Source organism: Simochromis diagramma, unplaced genomic scaffold (genome assembly GCF_900408965.1).
Source record: "Simochromis diagramma unplaced genomic scaffold, fSimDia1.1 OVJJ01000084.1, whole genome shotgun sequence".
Lineage (NCBI taxonomy): Eukaryota > Metazoa > Chordata > Actinopteri > Cichliformes > Cichlidae > Simochromis > Simochromis diagramma.
This window is the reverse complement of record NW_024386906.1, coordinates 40,482-62,730: the sequence shown is the minus strand read 5'-3', so window position 1 is coordinate 62,730 and position 22,249 is coordinate 40,482. Positions and strand designations below refer to the sequence as shown.

The 22,249-nt window shown below is 43.4% G+C and overlaps 1 protein-coding gene across 1 annotated transcript; it reads right to left on the bottom strand.

The window, feature by feature from the left end:
* Positions 1 to 2,125: 2,125 nt before the first annotated feature.
* tcaim (T cell activation inhibitor, mitochondrial) lies at positions 2,126 to 20,664 on the bottom strand. The gene is made up of 11 exons (XM_040034890.1): positions 20,496 to 20,664; positions 20,014 to 20,183; positions 12,088 to 12,200; positions 11,626 to 11,776; positions 11,288 to 11,543; positions 10,793 to 10,915; positions 10,555 to 10,652; positions 6,551 to 6,642; positions 6,236 to 6,468; positions 6,034 to 6,165; positions 2,126 to 3,618 (listed from the first exon to the last, which is right to left on the bottom strand). Exons 3-11 carry the CDS (start codon positions 12,130 to 12,132, stop codon positions 3,393 to 3,395), a joined length of 1,356 nt encoding a protein of 451 aa, XP_039890824.1. The 5' UTR covers positions 12,133 to 12,200; positions 20,014 to 20,183; positions 20,496 to 20,664; the 3' UTR covers positions 2,126 to 3,392.
* Between the last annotated feature and the right edge of the window lie 1,585 nt (positions 20,665 to 22,249).

Sequence of the window (22,249 nt, the reverse complement as noted above, 5' to 3'; positions counted from 1 at the left end):
TTGTAGTTGTTTTCTGTCTCCACCTACACGGACTATGGTTGTAGGTATACACGTGAAAAGGGAGACCGCATCAGAGGACGCTGTGGTTTCATCTTTATTCAGTGAAAGCTTTTGGACCTTGTTGGTGAGGACAGTAGAGTTTTTGATGTGATGGGGTGTGTTCCCCACATGGGGGAGCTGGGACGGTGGTGAGATGGGTCTGAGTGGAATTACTACTTTGTGGACCTTTGGTAGTCCGTTGGCTTTATCACAAACTGTCTGCCACCTACAAAGCAGCTTTGAGATCCCTTCCAGCTGGCAACATTAATGAAGATGCTTTCAAAGTGAAACTGTGAGGAGATGCTACACTGATATTATTTTATAGTCATGAAGTGCTCTGATTGGCTTTAAGGTTGTCAAACTGCAAACACTCTGCGAGGCTCACAGGAGGATCAAACTGAGACGGAAACGCTGTAAATAATAACAAATGAGACTTAACACAGTATCGTTGAAAGTTAAACTCAGAGTTTAACAGCATGCATTGAACAGAGCACCAAAATGACAGTTTCACTCACTATTGTTACATCATTATTACTACACTTAGCATATTTAGTCCAGTCCTTTGTCACCAGAAGTTTGAATTACCAGAATTTCTGATTAATCATAAAAAGTGGTCTGATCTTCATCTAAGTTACAACTACAAACAATCCTCATTGATCATGCTCCACTTTATGACTTTTTTCATTTTTGAATGATCCAAAGCATGCAAGCCAACCAACAGCGTGGTTAAGAAAAACACACTGCAGCTGCCAGCACCCTTCAGCCTCATGGTTAAAAGCTTCTACAGAATACATCTGAAAATCTTTCTGAAAACTTGACCTCTGACCTTGAGGTCAACAGAATTTAAACTCATCCTAAACTTTTAATAGCTGCACTGATGATATGAATTTTAAAATCCTATGTCACCTCATTCTTGAGTAATCATGGGTGTCTATTAGGGCTGGGTTTTAATAATCGATTCATCGATTAAAATCGATCCTGGCTTGGATAACGTGATATCGATTCATTAAAATCCTGAATCGATTTTTTTATATAAATTTATTTTGCCCCAAATTCCAGGATCTCAGGTGAAACCTCACAAAATATCAACAACCACCAAACAGCTGAAACAGTAAATGAGAGCAGGAGCACGGACTCTGCACAGAGACGTAAACACACAGCTCGACCCGCCGACGCATCAGAATCAGTGAGCTGTGACTTTCTCACCGACGCCATGGACACGGTCGGGTCGGCGCTTTGTGTTCACGCCCTTTTTGCGCTGATTCTGAAGCTGTTAGTTTGATGTCTCTCCAAACAACATTGACTGAACCAGCAGCAAAAGAAGATCCAAACTAGCTTCACATAAACATCGTCATGAATTCACTCTGACTTTTGCTGTTTTGCTTCCACCAGGATAAAATCACACGTCATGCACAGCTCTCTCTCTCTCTCTCTCACAGTTTCCCGTCTAAAAATCTGTTTTCTTCATTATTCGCTTGCTTGTTACGCACAAGTCTACTGTTGTTTACAGCGCTGTCAGCCGCTGTTTTTTCCTTTTACTTACTTTCGAAAAGAAAACCTAATTTCTGCTGTTCAACAGGCTTCTGAACAAATTTAAACTTTTTAAAATTATACAAAATGCAAAACGCCGTGTCTCTAATAAAACCGCTGTAACGTCAGAGGTGATGTTCATATGTTGATTAATGGTTTTCTTTCGTTTTGATTTACTGCAGAATACTTTTATAAAATCCCAGAACAGGAAAATCACCTTTACTGATCTGAATTATAATATTTCTGACTGTCTGAGGCAAAATTTCCCAGATTCAAATCGAATTGAATCGATTCTAGAAACCAGTGACGATACCCAGCCCCGGTGGCTATGCCACCCACCTGTCGAAGGGTGCAAAGAAGAAAACTGAGGTTTTCAGATTCCTGTCCTGCCTGCAGAGGTCCCTCCATGTCATCACAAATTCCTCCTCATCATTGTTGATCATTTATAGTCACATTGCTGCTAAGGAAAGTTTCAAAGCTCCAAAACTCAAGAATTTACCTAATTTTGTTCTGTGCTATGAGGTACAGCTCAGTGGGTCCAATAAAGGTTCGACAGTTTGTGTTCAGAAGCAGAATTTATTTGTAATTTTGACAAGAAGACTAATTTTATGAGAAATCAATGAAGAAACACCAATTCTAAGGAGTTAACTAACGTTTTTTGTCAAATACGAGTCAGAATTAAAATTCCACTGTGAAATCTTTTTGTTTGAATAAAGGTCAATTTCAATTAGAATGATGAGAGTCATCGTCTTTATAGCTTCATACGTCTGAAACGCCCAACAGTCCCCCAACAGCTCCATCCACTGAAGAAGCCGCCCAGTTCCACTTAGTACTCTGCCTGCACCACACAACACAGAAGGTTTGACTGGTCTGACTCCCAGTTTATCTCATTATAGTGAATCAGGGTTATCCATCCATTCTCTTCCACCTATCAGGGTTGCAGGTGGACTGGAGCCCATCACATCCCTGCTCAGGCTGTCAATCTGACCAGGGCTAACACAGAGACTCAACCAATCACACTCACATTCAGACCTGTGGGCAGTTTGGAGTCACCAAATAAGCTAACCCCACTAACTGAATCAAAAGACAAAAGTTTGCACACCCCATGATTCAAGCCTGTAGAGCCACCTTCATCAGCAAGTCATTTTCTCTGAGTCATTGCAACACCTTAGCTCTTGTCTTGGGATCATCGTCCTGCTGAGTGACCTAATACCAGATGCCCAGGTCCATCACTGTGCTGACAGGGTGTCCAACTGCAGGCTTCGAGGGCCGGTGTCCTGCAGGTTTGTGTGTCCTGTGTGACGAGATGCAATTTCACAAACCTACATTTGGTTGTTTTTGTTGTTGTCGTTTGGTTTTTTAAACAGAGAAGAGGTTTTTCTTTCACACTTGCTGATGATTGACGCGTTGGATTAGCAGCACATTAAAAGCAGGGTGGATATACAGAGGTTTTTATTGGACTCCTGTGAAACGTTTTCCACACTGACTTCACATTTCTACAAAGTGAAAAATCACTTTTCATACTCATTGCAATAAATAGTTACAACTTTGACAATTCTGTGCTTTAAGCCACGTCTACACTACAAGTCATACGTTTGTCACACATCACTTTGAAGTGTAGCCCGGTCGCATGTGAACATTGCAGGCTGTACAGGTATCCTTCACTTGTGCTCTTAAAGTTCTCTGAACATTTCCTTGAGAAAGCATTTGCAGAAAAACGTCTGTGTGATGTCCTGGTAAATGTGCTTATTTTCTGCTCAACAGTATCAATGTCTAAAAGTAGTTGTCACACATGGACCGACAAAAACGTGTAAATCTGGAGGTCAGCTCTTCCAGTCCCAGGGGACACACAGGTCTCCATCTTGCATGACAGAGTAGAAGTGAGAAACACAGATCTGGAGGCCTTGCATGTGGGGGGAGCGCTGCTCCAACAGTCTTTCACAGCATTGAATCATCTGGGCAGGGCTGACACTGGGCTCCTTAGACAAGCTCCTCAGAGACAGAGTCTCAAGACACAGCTTCACCACGGCCTCCTCCTCTGCCTGCAGTCTGCACACAAACAGGCAGGTGACAAAGTCAACATACAGACAAACAGGATTCTTAATAAGCACTAGATATCAAAACTCTCAGGCTACGTCACTCTGCAGGTCTTGATGCTCAATTCAGATTTTTTGATCAAATCTGATGTTTTTGTCTGCTCGTTCACACTACAAATAAAATGCGACAGCAAACGCGCTCTAGTGTGAACGCTCAGAGCCCGCATGTGCAAAAGACGTCACACACAACGCGCTCTGTTTAGACCCAGAGCAACAGTATGTTTGACTGATGGCCTTAATATAAAGACTTTACGTTTCCCAATCTTTGCTTTAAGTTATTTTGTTATTGACATAATAATGTAGATAACCTAATAATGATCCTTATTGCTGTTTTAGAGGAGCGCTGCTTCTAGCTGCAGATTTCTGTCAGAATCTGCAGATTATACAGAACAAATAACATGCTCACGTTTCTCCAACGTTGTCTTCCCAACAGTTTCACTGACATCTACACGGGATGGCCAGGAAGCGTTCGCGACGTCTTCTCGGGCGCTGATATTTGGCGTCTGTCTTGTGTCAGTGACGTAAAAGACGGATTTAATGTGACCTGACCATCAAACAGCAGTCGCTTTCTAAAACATCGGATATGTATCGGATTCAGCACCACATACGAAAGTGACCCAGATCGGATTTGAAAATATGGGATTTGTGCCGTTCACACTGTCAGACCATGATCGGATAGATGGTCGCAGAGGGTCAAAAAAGTCGGATTTGATGCGCTTTCACCTGCAGTGTGAACGCAGCCTCAGTATCTTTTGTCCTCATGTTGTTGTATTCGTTTGTATTAGTGTTACCATGATTAAGTTCCTATAATGAACTCTGAGAGCTGCTTCAGCAGTTACCTGTGACCGATCACTGCCGTCACATATTCATTCTCTGGTGTCCTGGATTGTTGAGTACCTGACAGGAAGACCACAATATGTGCGTCTTTAACATTGTGTGTCTGTCAAGGTGATCAGCAACACAGGGGCACCACAGGGGACTGTCCTCTCCCCCTTCCTCTTCACCCTCTACACCACAGACTTCAGCCACTGCACAGAGACCTCCATCTTCATTAGTTTTCTGATGACTCTGCGGTGGTTGGATGCATCAGCAGGGATGATGAGACAGAGTACCGGGCTGTGGTCGACTCCTTTGTCACGTGGTGTGAGCAGAATCATCTGCAGCTCAACGTGGCAAAGACCAAGGAACTGATCGTGGACTTCAGGAAGACCAGGAAACACTTGACCCCTGTTTCAATCCAGGGGGTCAGTGTGGACATTGTGGAGGACTATAAATACCTCAGAGTGCACACTGACAATAAACTGGACTGGGTTAAAAACACCACAGCACTTTACATGAAGGGCCAGAGTCGACTCTATTTTCTGAGGCAGCTGAGGTCCTTCAACATCTGCCGAGCAATGCTCAGGATTTTCTACGAGTCTGTTGTGGTCAGTGCGATCCTCTACGCTGTTGCATGCTGGGGGAGCAGGCTGAGGGTCGCAGATGCCAACAGACTCGATAAACTGATCACAAGGCCAGTAATGCTGTGGGGACGGAGCTGGACTCTCCTAGGGTGGTGTCCAAGATAAAGACAATCATGGATAACACCTCCCACCCACTGCATGACGTACTGGCTAGTCAAGTGAGCACGCTCAGTGAGAGACTGAGATTACCCATGATGCACCACTGAACGACACAGGAAGTCATTCCTGCCCGTGGCCGTCTCCCCGTACAACTCCTCCATCCAACACACTGTGAACACTGCAATAGTTACACCCTTTTTACACACACTCTTTCTACTCTAATATTCTTGACATTTATTACTTGGTGACTTGTATATATTGTGCTGTTCCTCTGATCTTAACATATTGTGTTGATAAACAGTCTAGTTGGTTTTTGTTAATGTTACTTTACTGGAGCAACTGTATCCCGTCGGGATTAATAAAGTATTCTGATTCTGATTGATTGAGCAAGTTGACAACAAGATCTCAAATTCTAACAGTAAACACAGCGACTGAATAGACTAAAAATAAAAACTAGTAATTTCAATCAACACCGTCTAGTTAAACTTGGGCAGTTGTAGTGGTCACATTGTATAAAGCAGTCATGGATGTAGGCGTGTGGGGCGTTCTATCACAGAGGCAGTGCTGGGTACGTGCTGCCCCATAAATCGGCCTTCATGGAGTTCCAGCTGTAAATCTTATTACTGCTGGCAGGAGCAAAATCATTTATGATTGTTGCTTGACAAAGTTTTTGAAATTGTTTCTGCAAACATGCTAGCATCTTGTAAGAGAGGAAAAATACTAAATATGATATAAAATATAAAAAGACCCCTCCCACCCCCCCAAAGAAAAACAGCATGCAAACAGACAGACTACGTCACACTCACTGGTTTTTGCGTTGGATGCGCCGTCGGGCTTCAGGGGCATGGTTCTGAAGGAAGACCTGTAGTGTCGGAAGATCACATTTGATGGGAATAATGAAGTGTCCCATCTCATGAAGACTGGGGTTGGAGCGGTCACTGGAAGAGACACAAACATTAAGTAAACTGCACGTGCTTGTGATGGTCAGTGGTTAAAAGGGTTTCGTACTTTTCCAGCAACATGGTGAGGCCCTGCAGACTCCTGGGGTGCAGACGAAGGTGGTGGGACATGAGACGTTTGTGGAAGGTGTTTAGGGAACTGTAGTGCTCAGCTATGGGCTGAACTGGTCCCAGTCTGTCCATGTGCACCACTTGGGTTCCACCCAGGAGGAGGCTGATCCTCTCCTTCAGCCAGTGTGTCTGTTGCTGCAGGCTGTGATAACCAGGCAGCTGCTCAAAAAGCTGGAGGCACACAGCAGGGGTCAGAAAATGAAAGGCAGCACAGAGACTATACATGCCAGCAGGACAGCCACAGCTGCATTACTTTTGTCCACTGATGATGAACATCCATGGTTCCCAGCATGACGTGTCCAGAGGCATTCATCCCTGACTGGTCGGCAAACACAACCGTATGTCCTGGTAAGAAGACGAGTGCGTTAAAACTGTTCTACACATCGACACTTGGACGCAGTGGCAATGCTCCCAAAATGATGAGATACCCACTCTTTCCACAGAAACAGGTCTCTAAGATATGATCACTGTCTGAAAACACATCAGAGGTCGATATGAAAACCTCACGCTGATGGAGGACGTGACTTTGTTTGGTGAAAACAGTGTTTGATTGAAATAATTGTGCTAAAACAAGAGTTTACATGTTCTTTAATACCGTAAATCATCTCTAATAACCAGAAATATTAATCAGAGTCTTACTGATATGCTGAATGAGTAATGATGGAGGATGATTCGACCCTGGCAGATCAGGATGTGAAAGATAAGAAACGTGTCTCCAGCCCGTCGTTATGGTTGTATTTGCTCAACACAGAATCATAATATAAATGTGATTGTGGTCAAAGTTAATCATGCTTAACAGCTTAGAAACTGATCAGAAGATAATCAGTTATAAGTTCGACCATTACAACTAATAAGAAAATATAATCTATGACATGATTCTGATAAAAAGGACCTCACTGAGACTTCGTACAGAGCGGCCTGTTCAGGCAAAGATGGCCTTGGCGTGTGTGTGTGTGTGTGTGTGTGTGTGTGTGTGTGTGTGTGTGTGTGTGTGTGTGTGTGTGTGTGTGTGTGTGTGTGTGTGTGAGTGAGCGAGGATGGAGTGATACATTAAGAAGCCACTAACCTCAGAGAATCTCTGACTTTAACATGTATCATTTTAAAACAAGTTATATAGTGATTAACAAACCACAAGCCAGTTTTGGAGGCCGTGGACTGGAGGGCCAGGTCCTCTGCCTGCCACCCAATCAAGTAAGCACCAAACCCCTACGGCCCTCCTGTGGATGGTGAGCCCACAGGAGGAGGGAACCATGTCGCTATTCCTAGATGTGCCCAGCCAAGAAACCCTTGAATTGTTCCCCTTCAGGTTGGGGAACTTGTTCCCGCGTTAGGGATGAGTGGAACACAAGACTGACAGACAGTTCCTACCGTCGGTCACAAGCTCTAAAAGAACGAGGCTGATATAAGATATAAGTGTCAGAAATGAGTCTCGACGTCTTGACGATCAGCTGATTCAATGTCACAACGGGGGAGGCCAGACGCCATCTCAGAAGCTGTGACGCCCAGGAAGAGCAGGAAGAAAACTGAGAACAAGGTGAGATGCTGCTTTCCTGGTAGACGATTATTATCAACGTGACACAGAGTCCACTCAGCCCTCGATGTGCCCGTTTTCTCCGCCTTAGCTCACAGTAGGTAAATTAGATAATTCACGTATTTGACTCTGTTCATCTGGATGTTTTCAGTGGGAGAAACGTTTCATTTGTAAAACCTGTAAAAACCTGCATATTATTATAATATCACTCAAAGGGTTCTTATAGGTCACTACTCTTAGAAATGAACAGATCCTTGGGGCCTAATTTTCAGAGCCACTACATTTAACCCAGTCAGTTACCAAGTGCACAGATTTCGAGGAGAGCTGCTTACAGAAGGCTGAATTCAAAGACACCTTCAAAATCAATGTGGTGGAAGGTTAGTCCAATTCTGCCCCCTTATGTTCTTGTAGGCATGCCTGAATGTCAGGGCATGCTCCTAATGAGATGTCCTGTGGATCTCCTCCTAGATGTGGACCAGGACATCACTGAGTTCCTGCACGTGTTTCGTACTCTCACCACTGAGGCCGAGACCTGTTGTGCACCAGGAGGAACCCAGAAGCACTGCACCAGCGTAGGGTCTAACAATGGGTCCAAGGATTTCATCTTCATACAGTGGGGTACATCACAATAGCTAGAATCACCTGAACTTGTTAGAGACCATAGAGAATATGGAAAACACTGCTGTGCTTTTTCTACCTGTGGTTAAGGGATCTCAAGATTTTGAGGGTATTTCCACGGCACTACATACATGTACGGAGAGTTACACAGTTGTTGTCCTTTTGCCTCTGTACACAACCAAATTATAAATCAAATCAAAATATCACGTAAGTGTAGACTTTCAGCTTCAATTTAAAGGCTTGGTTTATGTAAAGGTTTAATATTAATGGTTAATATAAATATTTTGTAATTACAGCAATTTTTATCTATGGTCGCCCACTTTCAAAGGTTCAAAAGTAAATGGACACTGCACTTCCTGTTTATACCTCATCTCTGTCTGACCAACCTAGCCAAATTATAAGAGCCAATCACAGCAGAGGATCCCTCCAGCAGGTAAGCTGTCACTCATGAAGGGTCTGATCAACTATGTACAATGATGTGTGGCAGCTAGCTTAAACGCTTTAACAATGGGCATGGCTGTTAAAGCCACAGGAAATCTCATGATGCTTCTAAAACATGTGCTGTTGCTAGCTGCCCACATGGAAAAGATCTATAAATCTTATAAAGTTTGTATCTGTCTTGTGTGAAACTTGCATGAAAAGCATACAAGAGTGAAAACAGATACAAGATCCATTGAAAAATTATATAAATGAAACTTGTATGTTTTGGATACTAAAACAATATATGAAAGTGATGAGAAAGTGGCCACTTTCATGAGTAAAGCATATAAGCCTGATATGATTTACTCATGAAGTAGGCCACATCTGATGCAAGTCTTTTAGAAGTTTTTTCTATTTCTTTTCCATATGGGTAGGGTTGCCTTTTCAGATAAAAACCGACTCAGTGACTCACAAAGTTCTTGCTCTCCCCTCACACGTCTACAGTGGTATGCAAAAGTTTGGGCACCCCTGATAATTTTCATGATTTTTCTTCAATAATCATTGGTTGTTTGGATCAGCAATTTCATGTAAATATATCATATAGCAGACGAACACAATGACATTTAAGAAGTGAAATGAAGTTTATAGGATTTACAGAAAGTGTGCAATATTACTGAAACTAAATTAGGCAGGTGCATAAATTTGGTCATGAAGCTCATCAAGAGAGGGTTTGCAAAGCAAAGCGTGGCTACTTACAGCAATCTAAGAGCCCTCGATGGGCTGTTAGCAGACGGTCATAAATGTTACGCCTGATCATTGTATGTGTGTCTGTGTATTTAAAGAAGATGATACTTAGAGATTTAATTTACAGTGATATGATCCTCGATCACAGTGTGTTACCTTTATAAATGAAATCTACTGTACATTTGAAAACACTACAGAGAAAAAAAGAAAACGGAGAAAAATACACAGCATTAACAGAAACAATGGTACCAAGCCATCAGTACTCAGCCTAAACTCACTGTTGTATTTGGTTTTTTTGCACTACATAAGAACATTTTAAATCGGTTGTCTTTTGTAGACTTTGCTGTTTTGTTGCTGTATTTTTTGCACATCAGAAAACTTAAAACTAATTTAGCTATCAAGGTTATTTTTTGTCCTGTTTAAATCTTTGAAAAAATAAAATAAGCCTCTTAATCTATTTCCTCCATGGTATTTAAAATGGTGTTAAGTATTGTCTTTGTTATCTGTATCAGATTCTATCATCATAGCACCCTGTGAGCCCTGAGGCATCTGAAAGAAGAAAACAGAGTAAATCATGCTTTATCCAAGTACTGAAACAAACCTTATCATACTTATGCAAGTTTGTCCAATTACCTTTGAGCTTCAGGAGGTGCTACAGATAATGATGGCTGGTATTCCTACAACAATGAATGCAGTACTTTTATTAAACCCTTGAAGTGAAGCTGAAAGTCTCCATTTCAGTCACATTTTGACGGCTTAATTAAAAATCGACTGTGTTGGAGTGAAGGACTGTACCACACATAACAGGCACGTGACAGGACTGACGGTGGTAAAAGCCATGAACCTTTTTACCTGATGGACAGACAACAGTTCAGAGATCTGTGCTACTGTGTGTATTACTAATGAACACAGCTTGCTTGTAACCTCTCAGTGAGATTATTTACCTTGCAGGTTGATCAGAGCCTCGGGGTTCTGGTGAGACAGGCGGCTCAGACTTTGAAGCTGACAGTACCTGTGGGAGACTCCCCAGCTGCGCTGCCATCTGCACCACACAGCTGATCTCATCATTCAGTAACAGTAACATGTACACAGTTTCTTACAGTTCAGTGCACAGAATAAAGACCTCTGTGCCCTCAGGAACAGCAGACAGGGCAACCTCTGAAACAGTAAAGACGGCTGTACCTGATATCGGTCAGATTAAATCTGCGACACAGCTCCCTCTTCAGTCTCTTCAGTTCTTCTCTCCGAGGAAGACTCGCATTGTGTTTCTTTGAGGCTTCAGGTTCGTTGTTTCTCAACCACACACTGGCAAAAAAGATCATGTACAAGTCATTAAATATAATTGCTGCTGTAATTATGAAAATCTGTCATCACCATCTTTGCAAAACGTATTTGTGTTGTTATATATGTCACATTACTCTGACGTCTCCCTCTCTAGAACTGTGTGAACTATAAATAAAGTACTTTCACATTATTACATTTAAATATAAGTGACCATGTATGCACACATTAGCTTTAGCATGCCCTATTGCTATTTACTGAATAGAAATAAAATCCACAGCAAACACAGCACTGTGTCTCCGTGACTGATCACAAACAGCAGTGTTTGAGTTTAGAAGGTTTCAACACTTTCCTACAGTTGAGATGAGACAACCACAACCAGAGAGCCGAGCTTACCTGAGCGTAGGCTCGGCTCTCTGGGCCTGCTGCAGCTCCTGCTCGGGGTCTTTGAAGCCAGTGAAGGTGTAATAGCTTTTATCCCATTTGATGGTTCTGTAGAAAGGCTCCCCCATCTCAGTGGGACTTTTACTTGCTGCTTTACTCGCCGTTAGTCCCTTCATGTGCTCCACAGGCAGGCTGCAGCTCGTCAAAACATCCATCACTGTGCTCAAAACATCATTTGTGTGCAAAGTAAAACTTACGGAGCGGAAGCCTGAGAAGCAAACAGGAGCAATTTTATGTTAAAACCCCCCAAAAACCTCACTGGTACTTTGAGCATTTTAAAAGAAATGCACCTGAGCTGATGAGTTCTGGCTGCACCTTACTGCTGTACTTTGTGTTCCTTATATAAAAGGTGAGCTTCATGGGTTGAACTGAACGTGAGCCGGGCTTCTGCAAGTTTTCCAGATAGCCATTCAGCCTCTTTAGCGAGTTTTCATTCACCTCCTGTAACACAGAGGTACCAGAACTTACATCGTGGCAGCTCATCCCAACAAACGTCTGACAGTGTTGTATGTGCACAGATTATATCACATCATATTACTTTATATTGTATACGGATCCCAGAGCACATAGATGATAAGTATTCTGTACACTATGGATTGCCTCTTCTTTGTTGTGCCTACAAGGCGTCACACACATGTAAACCTGACAGTAAGTTTTCGAACTGTTACTTTACGATCACATGTTTCCAATAACACATATTTGGATTTATGTCATGACAGATATGAGACCTACCCGTTCTTTGGGATATTTACCGAAGAAGTCTGGGTGGACTGCAAAATAAAAGGGCCTGAGAGCATTTACAGCCTCTGCCCCTGACAGAGCTCTCTGTTGCACAGCATGTGTGGCAAAATGCTTCCACTGCAGCCTGCAGAGAAAAGGACAGACATTACAGAAAAGAGACTATTTTACATCATTGAACCCTGCTCTCCAAAGCTGACATAAGCATAACTGCAGCTGCCTGCAACAATGGGCTTTTTGTTCAAACTGAGTATATACTGTCGTCCACTTTCACTGTGCACACAAGAAAAAACTCAGAGTTTTCTGCGATTGTTATTATCTGCCATGGCTGATTTCTCTTTCAACGTGTCCAGAGTCAGGAGAGACTGAGAAATCCACAGTGTGACACGACAGAGGTTTTCCACCTATAATGACACACCAGGACAAATTCAGCAGTGTGTGAAGAAGAGGAGGAAGAGGAGCAAGCATCAGCTGGGAGATGAAGAATAGGACGAGAACAGACTGGGACTGGTGGGAACGTTTAAAACTATTTCTAGATACCTCTGCAAATACAGGAAACGAGTATCTCCAACACAAACTTTAACAGCTGCATACAGAGAGTCACACAAAGACTCACTGATGATTATCCTGCAGGACAGGATGTGATAGGGGAGGACGGAAAAATAAAGGGAACCACAGACAACTTTGATAATACTTTTGTTTTATCCAGAATATATTTAGTTAAGAATTGTTTTAATCAGAATAGAATAGAATAGAATAATCCTTTAATTGTCTCACAAGGGGAAATTTGGTTGTAACAGCAGCAATAAAAACACACATACAAACAAACAGGACACCGAACAGAAACATTTTCTTACATATTTACATCATGGACAATAGTTACCAAAAACAGAGTACTGTACCGTTATTGAATTAAATAAAATTAAATATGAGTTGGTGGTGATTTGGATTAGGTGGCGAGGGAGGACACTGGACAGACCTGACGCGCCCAAACGTACAGTGAGGGTGTGCTGGGAACGTCTAGCAGAGCCCCCGGTCTGCGAGATCTTCAACTCACACCTCCGGCAGAGCTTCAACGGCATTCCGAGGGAGACTGGGGGCATTTGTCCGAGTGGACCATGTTCAGTATCTCCATTGCTGAAGCTGCTGCACTGAGCTGCGGACGCAAGGTGGTTGGTGCCTGCCGTGGTGGTAATCCCCGAACCAAATGGTGGACACCAAAGGTGAAGAGAGCCACCAGGCTGAAGAAGGAGTCCTATCGGGCTTGGTTAGCCTGTGGGACTCTGGAGGCAGCTGACAGGTACCGACAGGCCCAGTGGAATGCGGCTCGGGCAGTGGCTGAAGCAAAAACTCGGGTGTGGGAGGAGTTGGGAGAGGCCATGGAAAAAGACTTTCGGACTGCCTCAAAGAGATTCTGGCAAATCGTCAGGCGGGGAAAGTGGTGCTCTACCTGCACTGTGTATAGTGCGGGTGGAGTGCTGCTGACTTCGACTGAGAAAATTGTCGGGCGGTGGAAGGAATACTTCAAGGACCTCCTCAATCCCACTGGCACATCTTCCGCGGCGGAAGCAGAGTCTGGGGACGAAGGGGATGACCCGCCAATCTCTGGGGGTGAGGTCACTGAGGCAATTAAACAACTCCTTGGTGGCAGAGGCCCTGGGGTGGATGAGGTCCGCCCTGAGTTCCTGAAGGCTCTGGATGTTGTAGGGCTGTCTTGGTTGACACGGCTCTACAATGTTGCGTGGACATCAGGGGCAGTACCCCTGGACTGGCAGACCGGGGTGGTGGTCCCCATCTTTAAGAAGGGAGACCGGAGGGTGTGTTCCACAACTACAGGGGAAATCACACTCCTCATCCTCCCTGGGAAAGTCTATGCCAGGTTGCTGGAGAGGAGAATCCGTCCGTTAGTCAAACCTCGGATACAGGAGGAACAACGCGGTTTTCGTCCTGGTCGCGGAACACTGGACCAGCTCTTTATTCTCTCAAGGATACTTGAGGGTGCATGGGAGTTTGCCCAACCAGTCTACATGTGTTTTGTGGACTTGGAGAAGGCATTCGACAGAGTCCCTCGGGGGGTCCTGTGGGGGGTGCTCCGGGAGTATGGGGTGTCTGGCCCATTGCTACGGGCCATTTAGTCCTTATACAACTATTGCAATAGCTTGGTCCACATAGCTGGCAATAATTCGGACTCGTTCCTGGTGGGTGATGGGCTCCGCCAGGGTTGCCCTTTGTCACCGATTCTGTTCAGAATTTTTATGGACAGAATTTCTAGGCGTAGCCAAGTGACAGAAGGCTTCCACTTGGATGGTCTCAGGATCTCATCTCTGCTTTTCGCAGATGATGTGGTTCTGTTGGCTTCATCGGGTGGTGGCCTCCAGCTCGCCTTGGAACGGTTCGCAGCCAAGTGTGAAGCGGTGGGAATGAGAATCAGCACCTCCAAATCTGAGGCCATGGTCCTCAGCTGGAAAAGGGTGGAGTGCCCACTCCTGGTCAGGAACAAGTTCCTGCCTCGAGTGCAGGAGTTAAAGTATCTCAGGGTCTTGTTCACGAGTGATGGGAGAAGGGAGCCGGAGATCGACAGACGGATTGGTGCGGCTGCAGTGATGCAGACACTGTACCGGTCTGTCGTGGTGAAGAGAGAGCTGAGTGTAAAAGCGAAGCTCTCAATTTACTGGTCGATCTATGCCCCTACCCTCACCTATGGTCACGAGCTGTGGGTAGTGACTGAAAGAACGAGATCGCGAATACAAGTGGTGGAAATGAGCTTCCTCCGAAGGGTGGCTGGCCTCTCCCTTAGAGATAAGGTGAGAAGTTCGGCCATTCGGGAGGGGCTCAGAGTAGAGCCGCTGCTCCTCCATATCGAAAGGAGTCAGTTGAGGTGGTTCAGGCATCTGACAAGGATGCCCCCTGGGCGCCTCCTGGGTGAGGTGTTCCAGGCATGTCCCACCGGGAGGAGGCCCCGGGGCAGCACCAGGACACACTGGAGAGATTATATCTCTCGGCTGGCCTGGGAACGCCTTGGTGTTCCCCCGGACAAGCTGGAGGAGGTGGCTGGGGAGAGGGAGGTCTGGGCTTCTCTGCTTGGGCTGCTGCCCCCGCGACCTGGCCCCGGATAAGTGGAAGAAAATGGATGGGTGGATACAGATAAGAGGCAAACCCATGTTGTAGTGTGAATCAGTTGATAAAATAGTGAAAGTTACAGCACTTATGTAAACATCTATGTTTGTTGGGAGCAGTTCTGATTGTGCAGTCTGACAGCTGCAGGGAGGAAGGACCTGTGGAAACGCTCCTTCATGCATCGAGGATGCAACAGTCTGTCACTGAAGGAGCTCTGCAGTTCAGCAACATTTACATGCATGGGCTGGGAGACTCTGTCCATCAGAGATGTTATTTTGGCCAGAGTCCTTCTGTCTCCCACCACCTGCACTGGGTCCAGGGTGCATCCCAGAACAGAGCCGGCCTTCCTGATGTGGTTATCCAACCTCTTTCTCTCAGCTGCCGATAAACTGCTGCTCCAACATACAACACTGTAAAAAAATGACAGATGCCTCCACAGAGTCATAGAAGGTCTTTAAAAGCGCTCCCTGTACTCCAAATGACCTCAGCCGCCTCAGCAGGCAGAGTCTGCTCTGACCCTTCCTGTAAAGAGCATCAGTGTTGTGGCTCCAGTCCAGTTTATTATTCAGGTGAACACCCAGGTACCTATAAGAGTCCACTATCTCAATGTCCACTCCCTGGATGTTCACCGGTGTCAGTGTGGTGGGTCTGCGTCTCCGGAAATCCACCACCAACTCCTTGGTTTTCACGGCATTGATCAGCAGGTGGTTCTGCTGACACCAGAGTCCACTGTCTGTACTCTGAGTCAAATCAAAGTGGGATTGTGTCAGTTTCAGTAAAAAACTATGCAGTCCCTTTAAATAAAAAGTCCAAAGACCTGTGAAAAGCTGTCCATTCATAAAGTTCAACTGTGTTTTATAAGGACGTCATGTTTCTCTATCATCTCTCTCCTGTTAGAGCCTCTTCACAAAACACCAGCCTGTTCAATGCTCTGATATCTTTAACATCTTAAGAAAATTATATTGCACAATTTTCTCAGCGTAACAGCCAATAGGTGGTCCACAACCCTTTTGAGGACAAATGTGGGACTGCCGACCATTAAACGGCTTCAAGGACATTTAAATAGTCTAGATGTTTTTCTTTCCAGGCTCCTTAGACCACAAACCTACACAAGGATCGCGTCTTTTTAGTTTATTTTTAGCTGTCACTCTGGGATACTGCCCTTAAATATAACTAACTAAAGTTTTCAGACAGTTTTAGTGGTCACAGTATATTAATATTTGTCTGTGAGACGGTCACACAGGTACTAAAGTAACATGACATAGAAATAAATACCTTGAATTTGAACTAAAATGTAATATTTGAGACACCCAAGTTAAAATCCACCAGTGTAAAACTTACTTACTGTTTGGCTAGCTGCACTGAGGCGGGAAAATCACCCTGTTAGCTGCAATATTTGAATGAGGACTGTGTGGAAAAGAGCCTTTTCGAATCACGGGACCAACAATCTGGAGTCCAACACTACAACTTTTCCTTGACAGACCGGCTGCACCGAGGCACGCAATCAGCCGGCAAAGTAAATGTTCACAAAATGCGTTCAGCACTATTCTAATTTACAACCTAACAGCTTACTACACATCACACCACAAACATAACTGTTTCAAAACATGATCAAAAATCCTGACATCTATCAGCAAGAGGGAACCCCCACCTCCACATTACAGTCTTCTTCATTTACATTTGGGCTTCACATTTCCTCACTTCTAAAAATGAGGGAATCCAGTAAGTGAGATGACATGAGGTCTCCAAAAAGTGTGGCATCTCTCTGAAGTTTCCATGCTTCTCCATCAGTTTCTGAGTCCAGCTCGTCGGTCCGGTGAACCAGCTGTCATCTGACACAAACAGGCTCTCCTCCACACGCTCACTTATAAAGTAAGTCAGTTAAACATTCGGGCTAACAGGTGAATTCTCCTGTGTTAATAATATTTATATTTAATCAACTGTATTCTAAGCACCAGCTGTCTGTTACAACTTTTGTTTTTTTAGAGTTTACTAAAATAAAAATAAAATCACATTAACATCTGTGTGGGGTTTTTGTTCAGTAAGCAGATGTTGGCGTTTCAGTCATGTTACGTTTAACTTTAAAGGCTTGTTAGAAACTATGAAACACACGATGCAGACTTCTGGACATTAGAAGAAAACTAATGCTGCTCATCAATAAGACTAAAGGCAGGAAGTTGTCCTTTATAACTACACATGTTAATAGCACCTCCAGATTTATATGATAGTTTATGATATAGCACGTGTATTTTAGTAATAGTCTATTTATTTCAGTGTAGTGGTGAACAGTTCTTTCTTGTTTGTCCTTGGAAAGTCCGCACGAGTCCAGATTTCCGAGGACACACACATACTCCTAAACTAGAAGTTATCCAAGTTTACTTCAGTTAACCGAGTCAGACAGTTGTAATGAAAACATAAACACGGTGACAGCTGTTTAATTTATCAGCAGCTTATCCAGTAACCATGGTAACCACGGACACTGCGCAGCGGGTTCGACGCAGGTGAGACTTTGGGAAGTACCCCTCATGTCTCTTTGAAGCTAAACGACAGACATTTATCAGCCGTGCGGTTAGTTTTCCAGCACTGCTGAAAAACTGTGAAACAAACTGAAACGTGCTGATGATGAAAATAACACATCTGCCTATAAAGTCTTTGTTTCCCTGCTCGCCATCAGTAACAAAGTCATAGACACAACTTTATATTTCTCATGTTGGCTAAAAACAATCGTACATTTATGGTCCTGAAACAGGACACAGACACTGTAACTGCCGACCTCACATCAAACACAGACTGAGCCCATGTTTGATGTTTTTATATCCAACCTTTACTCTCAAACCTTTAAACAGCAGCGAGTCTCAGCTGAGAGAATAAGTGTTTATATGATGGGGGAACATGTTTTATGAGCAGCAGCCGGCTGTACTGAAATCACTGAATGAAGAGCAAACAGTGCGTCGCATTGTCACGGGAACATGAGTGTATTAATCTGGTGATTTATTACATGTGTTAGTGTTATTATACTTCATTCTAATCAGCTGCTGGGTCTTTTACACTGATGGAAGTACAGATGACACAGCATGAACAGCTGTTCAGCCAATCACATTCATTCCACTTTGACCTGTGACAAAATGAAGTCTTGCTCTTTTTATAGCAGTGTTGCATTTGACTGGTATATTTATATGTCTTGTTGAAGCCCTGCTTCACATGATAGCTCTCTGCCACAGCAAACTAAGGGTAAGAGAGTAACGTCTTTAACAAAGGACAGACCCACCCAGAGTCACACAAAATCACAAAAGACAGAGATCCAACAGTAATGGCATGGAGTCGGACAGCAGTACCTGAGCAGACAGACAGATCGATGAGGCACTGACAGCAAAAGAGTTCTAAATGATATTAAAAGAAAACAAAACAAATGAACTGTCAGAATTCCAGCTGACTATCCCCCAGTAATGTTACTGGGGGATAGTCAGCTGGGGAATGCTGGGGGCGCTACTCGACCTGTAGAGACCAGAGATGACCATGTGACCATCATTCTGCTTGTTTTGCCCTGGTGTGTGTGTCTGTGTCCAGACTGTGTAGCAGTCACCATCACTGCTCGCACCCCCCATCCAGCTTCTCTATGTGACACATCAGTATGATATTCTCACCTTTATAGAAATAAAAAAATGTATTTTGAGTGCGCTGTTTGTCAACAATGCGTTCTTACAGGGTACGTCATGTGTAATAAGAGAATGACACAGGGGGAAGTACTGAACACGTGCATGGAAAGTAGAGACAGCAGCTGAACTCTATCAGTGATCAGAAAGCAGCTCGGCAACTTGCAAATTAATATCAGCTGGTTTAGTCCCAACTGGGAACTTCTCATTTTAGCTGGCTTTTGAGACGACTCCGCTAATATAATGATAATAAAAAAATAATAATGAAAGCACTTTGAATTATCTGACATTGTAGAGTCTTTAACTGCCCTTAAACCTGTTGAATTCACCGACTGTGAAAAACGTTTGCTGTGCTATCCAGGACTGCAGGATAAAACCCTATCATACAAAGCAGAAACACCACTGTCATGTTTGGGCTAACGAGGCAAAGTGGAACTTTTCTGTGGCCAAAATGACATGTATCATTCTTTGTGGGAAAACAACAAGCAGTATGGAGTTACAAAAGCCATGGCTGTAGTATCTGACTGACGATCAGTCCAGTGCTACCCGGCCTCTCACACTGTGGTAGCTGGGGTAGCCCCCCCATAAGGATAAGTGGAAGAGAATCGATGGACAGATGGAAACTGAGAGAGAGACCTTTGACCTACAGCTGTTAAACAAGATGTAAAATAATCACAAAGGTTTGGAAAAATAACGTTGATTTACATATTTCATAGATTTATGAAATATTTAAACGGAAGTGAACGGGATGACCATGTGACTTTGCAAGTTAATAATTTCAAGATAAAATTTTAGAACCTACTTTTAATGTCAAAATGTTTGCACTGAATTATATTAAAGACTGCATTAAATGTAAGTTATTACAGATGTGTCGATCCCAACAAAGGAAAATGAAACCCAAAAAGCCTTTAGCAGCCTGATGTCTGGAGTGCAGGTTACGAGACGATCGTAAACTGCGACCCGTACTGTACCGCAGGAACACATCAAAGGAAAGACTGTCACATTTTCTGTCCATTGCTGATAAAGCAAAAATCAAACTCAGTCATTTTGATATTTTCTTAATATGCCTTCAAAATGCACATATTAGACTTTTTAAAATCAGTTTTAAAACTGTCATTATACTCCAGCCCGCATGTAATCTAGTGATCGTACGTGTTGGGACAGTTTTACCTGATGGTGCATCGCAGAAGGGGGATTGCAGACATTGCTGACGCTGCTGGTCCAGAGATCCGCATGTAATCACGGCCTTTTCAGTCGGTCCATCTGCATTTCCTTTATCAAAGTACTTCCATAGTTTGTTACACTGGATCTGGCAGCAGCCTGGTACAGCTCAGCAGGGACTAAATCAGAGTAACTTCAGTTCGTCAGAAGGAAATCAACAGAAACAGATACCTAACGTTTCTACGGTGTTAGCTAACTCTAATTTGTATTTACTCCTTTGAATCCCATGCTATCATGTTTTTCTACCAATATTAACAAACATTTGAAAACAGAACAACCACAGATTATAATGTCTCTGTAGTTTCCTTTGGGATTTCTAATCAATGACGGCAACAAAACATGGTTCCAGTTTGCTAGCCAGGCTAGCACATAAAGTTAGCATTGCTATGAGCTGCTGCTACACCGCAAACAAAATCCTAGAAACGACTTACAGTATGGTTGGTTGTTAAATTGTTACTGACAACAAAGTGACCTGTAACATCCCTGCCGTTAAGGTAGGACCGTTTTAGTTAGCGGCTGTGGGTGTTCTTCTTCTGCGATTCCTAGTACCAGCCAGCCGCACTATTGCGCCACCAGGCGGACTGGAGCGTCAGGTTAGGTTGAAGCTCGACATCCAGAGTTTTCTTCTTCTGGCTCCACGTGTTTGGAAAGGAAAACCATCCAAGCAATCTTTGAATGGTGAATGTTTTGTTCGTGTATTTTTGCATTATGGGTTAATATAAAAGTGACTGTATTATTACTTGAATAATTTCTGTGAGATTAAAGATTGATGAATAAATACTAACAAGGTCCTGACTAATTAGGTGAGTGAGCATGATTTTACTGTTAGGCATATAGTTTTTTATTTTATTTTCTCCAGTCTTTGAAGATGAAATATTTGTGGTGGCCTACCACACTAGCTGTCAGATATCCTGACAATCGTGAGATCCTTTCCTAGGGGATTCAACTCTCACTCAAATCTTGATCCAAGTGACCTCATTAATTAACAGGATGGCAGACGGGATCGCTCTCTTGCTACGAGTGTCGTCCACTCAATCGCACACACATTCAAACAGCACTTCATGCCTATGCACTTACTATGATTGTCATTTACTGGTTTGTTTCGTATTATTGTCCTGCTGCATAACCTGAATGCACTTAAGCTTCAGAGCATGAAATGCTAGCTGGAAATTCTCCTGTAGAGAACAGAATCCATGGTTTCATGTATTACAGCAAGTCTTCCAGGTCCCGAAGCAGCAAAGTAGCCCTAGAGCACCACCACACTACCACCGACAAATCTTGTAACAAGTTCAGCTTTGTGTCATGGATCCACACAATATCTTCCCAAACGTGCCCTTTTTGGCTGGCACTGGTTTTCACCTTGAACTCTCCAATGGATGCCATTTGTACCCAGTCTCTTTCTTAGGTTTACCCCTGTTCCAAGTTCTCTCCATTGGTGCATAATGGCTCACAGCATGGTTCACTGGAGTAAAATGGCTTTAGAACCTTTTTCATACTCCTAGATGTCAGTGACTTTGTTTCTCATCTCTTCTTGAGTTTCTTTAGAGAGTCTGATTGACAGCCACCTATATTATCCATGTGTGGCAGCCTGTCATTCATTGGCTTTAACTTATCCTTACAGGCCATTAGATCTTGGTGGGAGAATAATTGTGGTAAATTGCCAAACAATGTCCAGAGCCAGCGGGCTGGGTTTTCTATAGATATGTGGCTTGGACTAGTGAAACAGCTTATACTTTTAAAAAAGTACTACAAATTTTACCCCAGGTCTACTTCTTCAAGTGGTGTCAAACGTTTGTGCTGATGGAGTCGAAACCACGTTTGTGCTGCAAAAATCATCATCTGTCCCGCTATCATTTTAAAGTCATTCCAGAGGTCATCAGAGGTCTTAACGACAGTGGTGTCAAACATTTGTGCTGCTGTCATTTTAAAAAATATTAATAAAAGAAAATTTCTAAAGAAATTTCAAAGGGCCCCTTTCAATGTTCCACAACTCAGACTTAACACTTTAGTGTAGTTTCTAATATTTTATTTCAGAATAGCAACAAAAATGTAACTAATGTTTCCTCAGTGGGTAGCTTCCTGCTGCAACTCTAAAGGTGTCGTGGACAGTTTACCTGAGAGCCAGTGCTGGTTTTGTCAAACGCATTCAAGTTTAGTCTGTTAATGCAAAATCAATTTAAGAGGC

Bases quoted from the DNA above. Each gene is read 5' to 3' on its own strand.
- tcaim (XM_040034890.1), bottom strand. From the start codon at position 12,132: ATGCTCTCAGGCCCTTTTATTTTGCAGTCCACCCAGACTTCTTCG. The intron at 11,544-11,625 runs GTGCATTTCTTT...TTTGCTTCTCAG, and splicing joins GCCAGAACTCATCAGCTCAG to GCTTCCGCTCCGTAAGTTTT. The intron at 10,653-10,792 runs GTACAGCCGTCT...TGTGTGGTGCAG, and splicing joins TTTAATCTGACCGATATCAG to ATGGCAGCGCAGCTGGGGAG.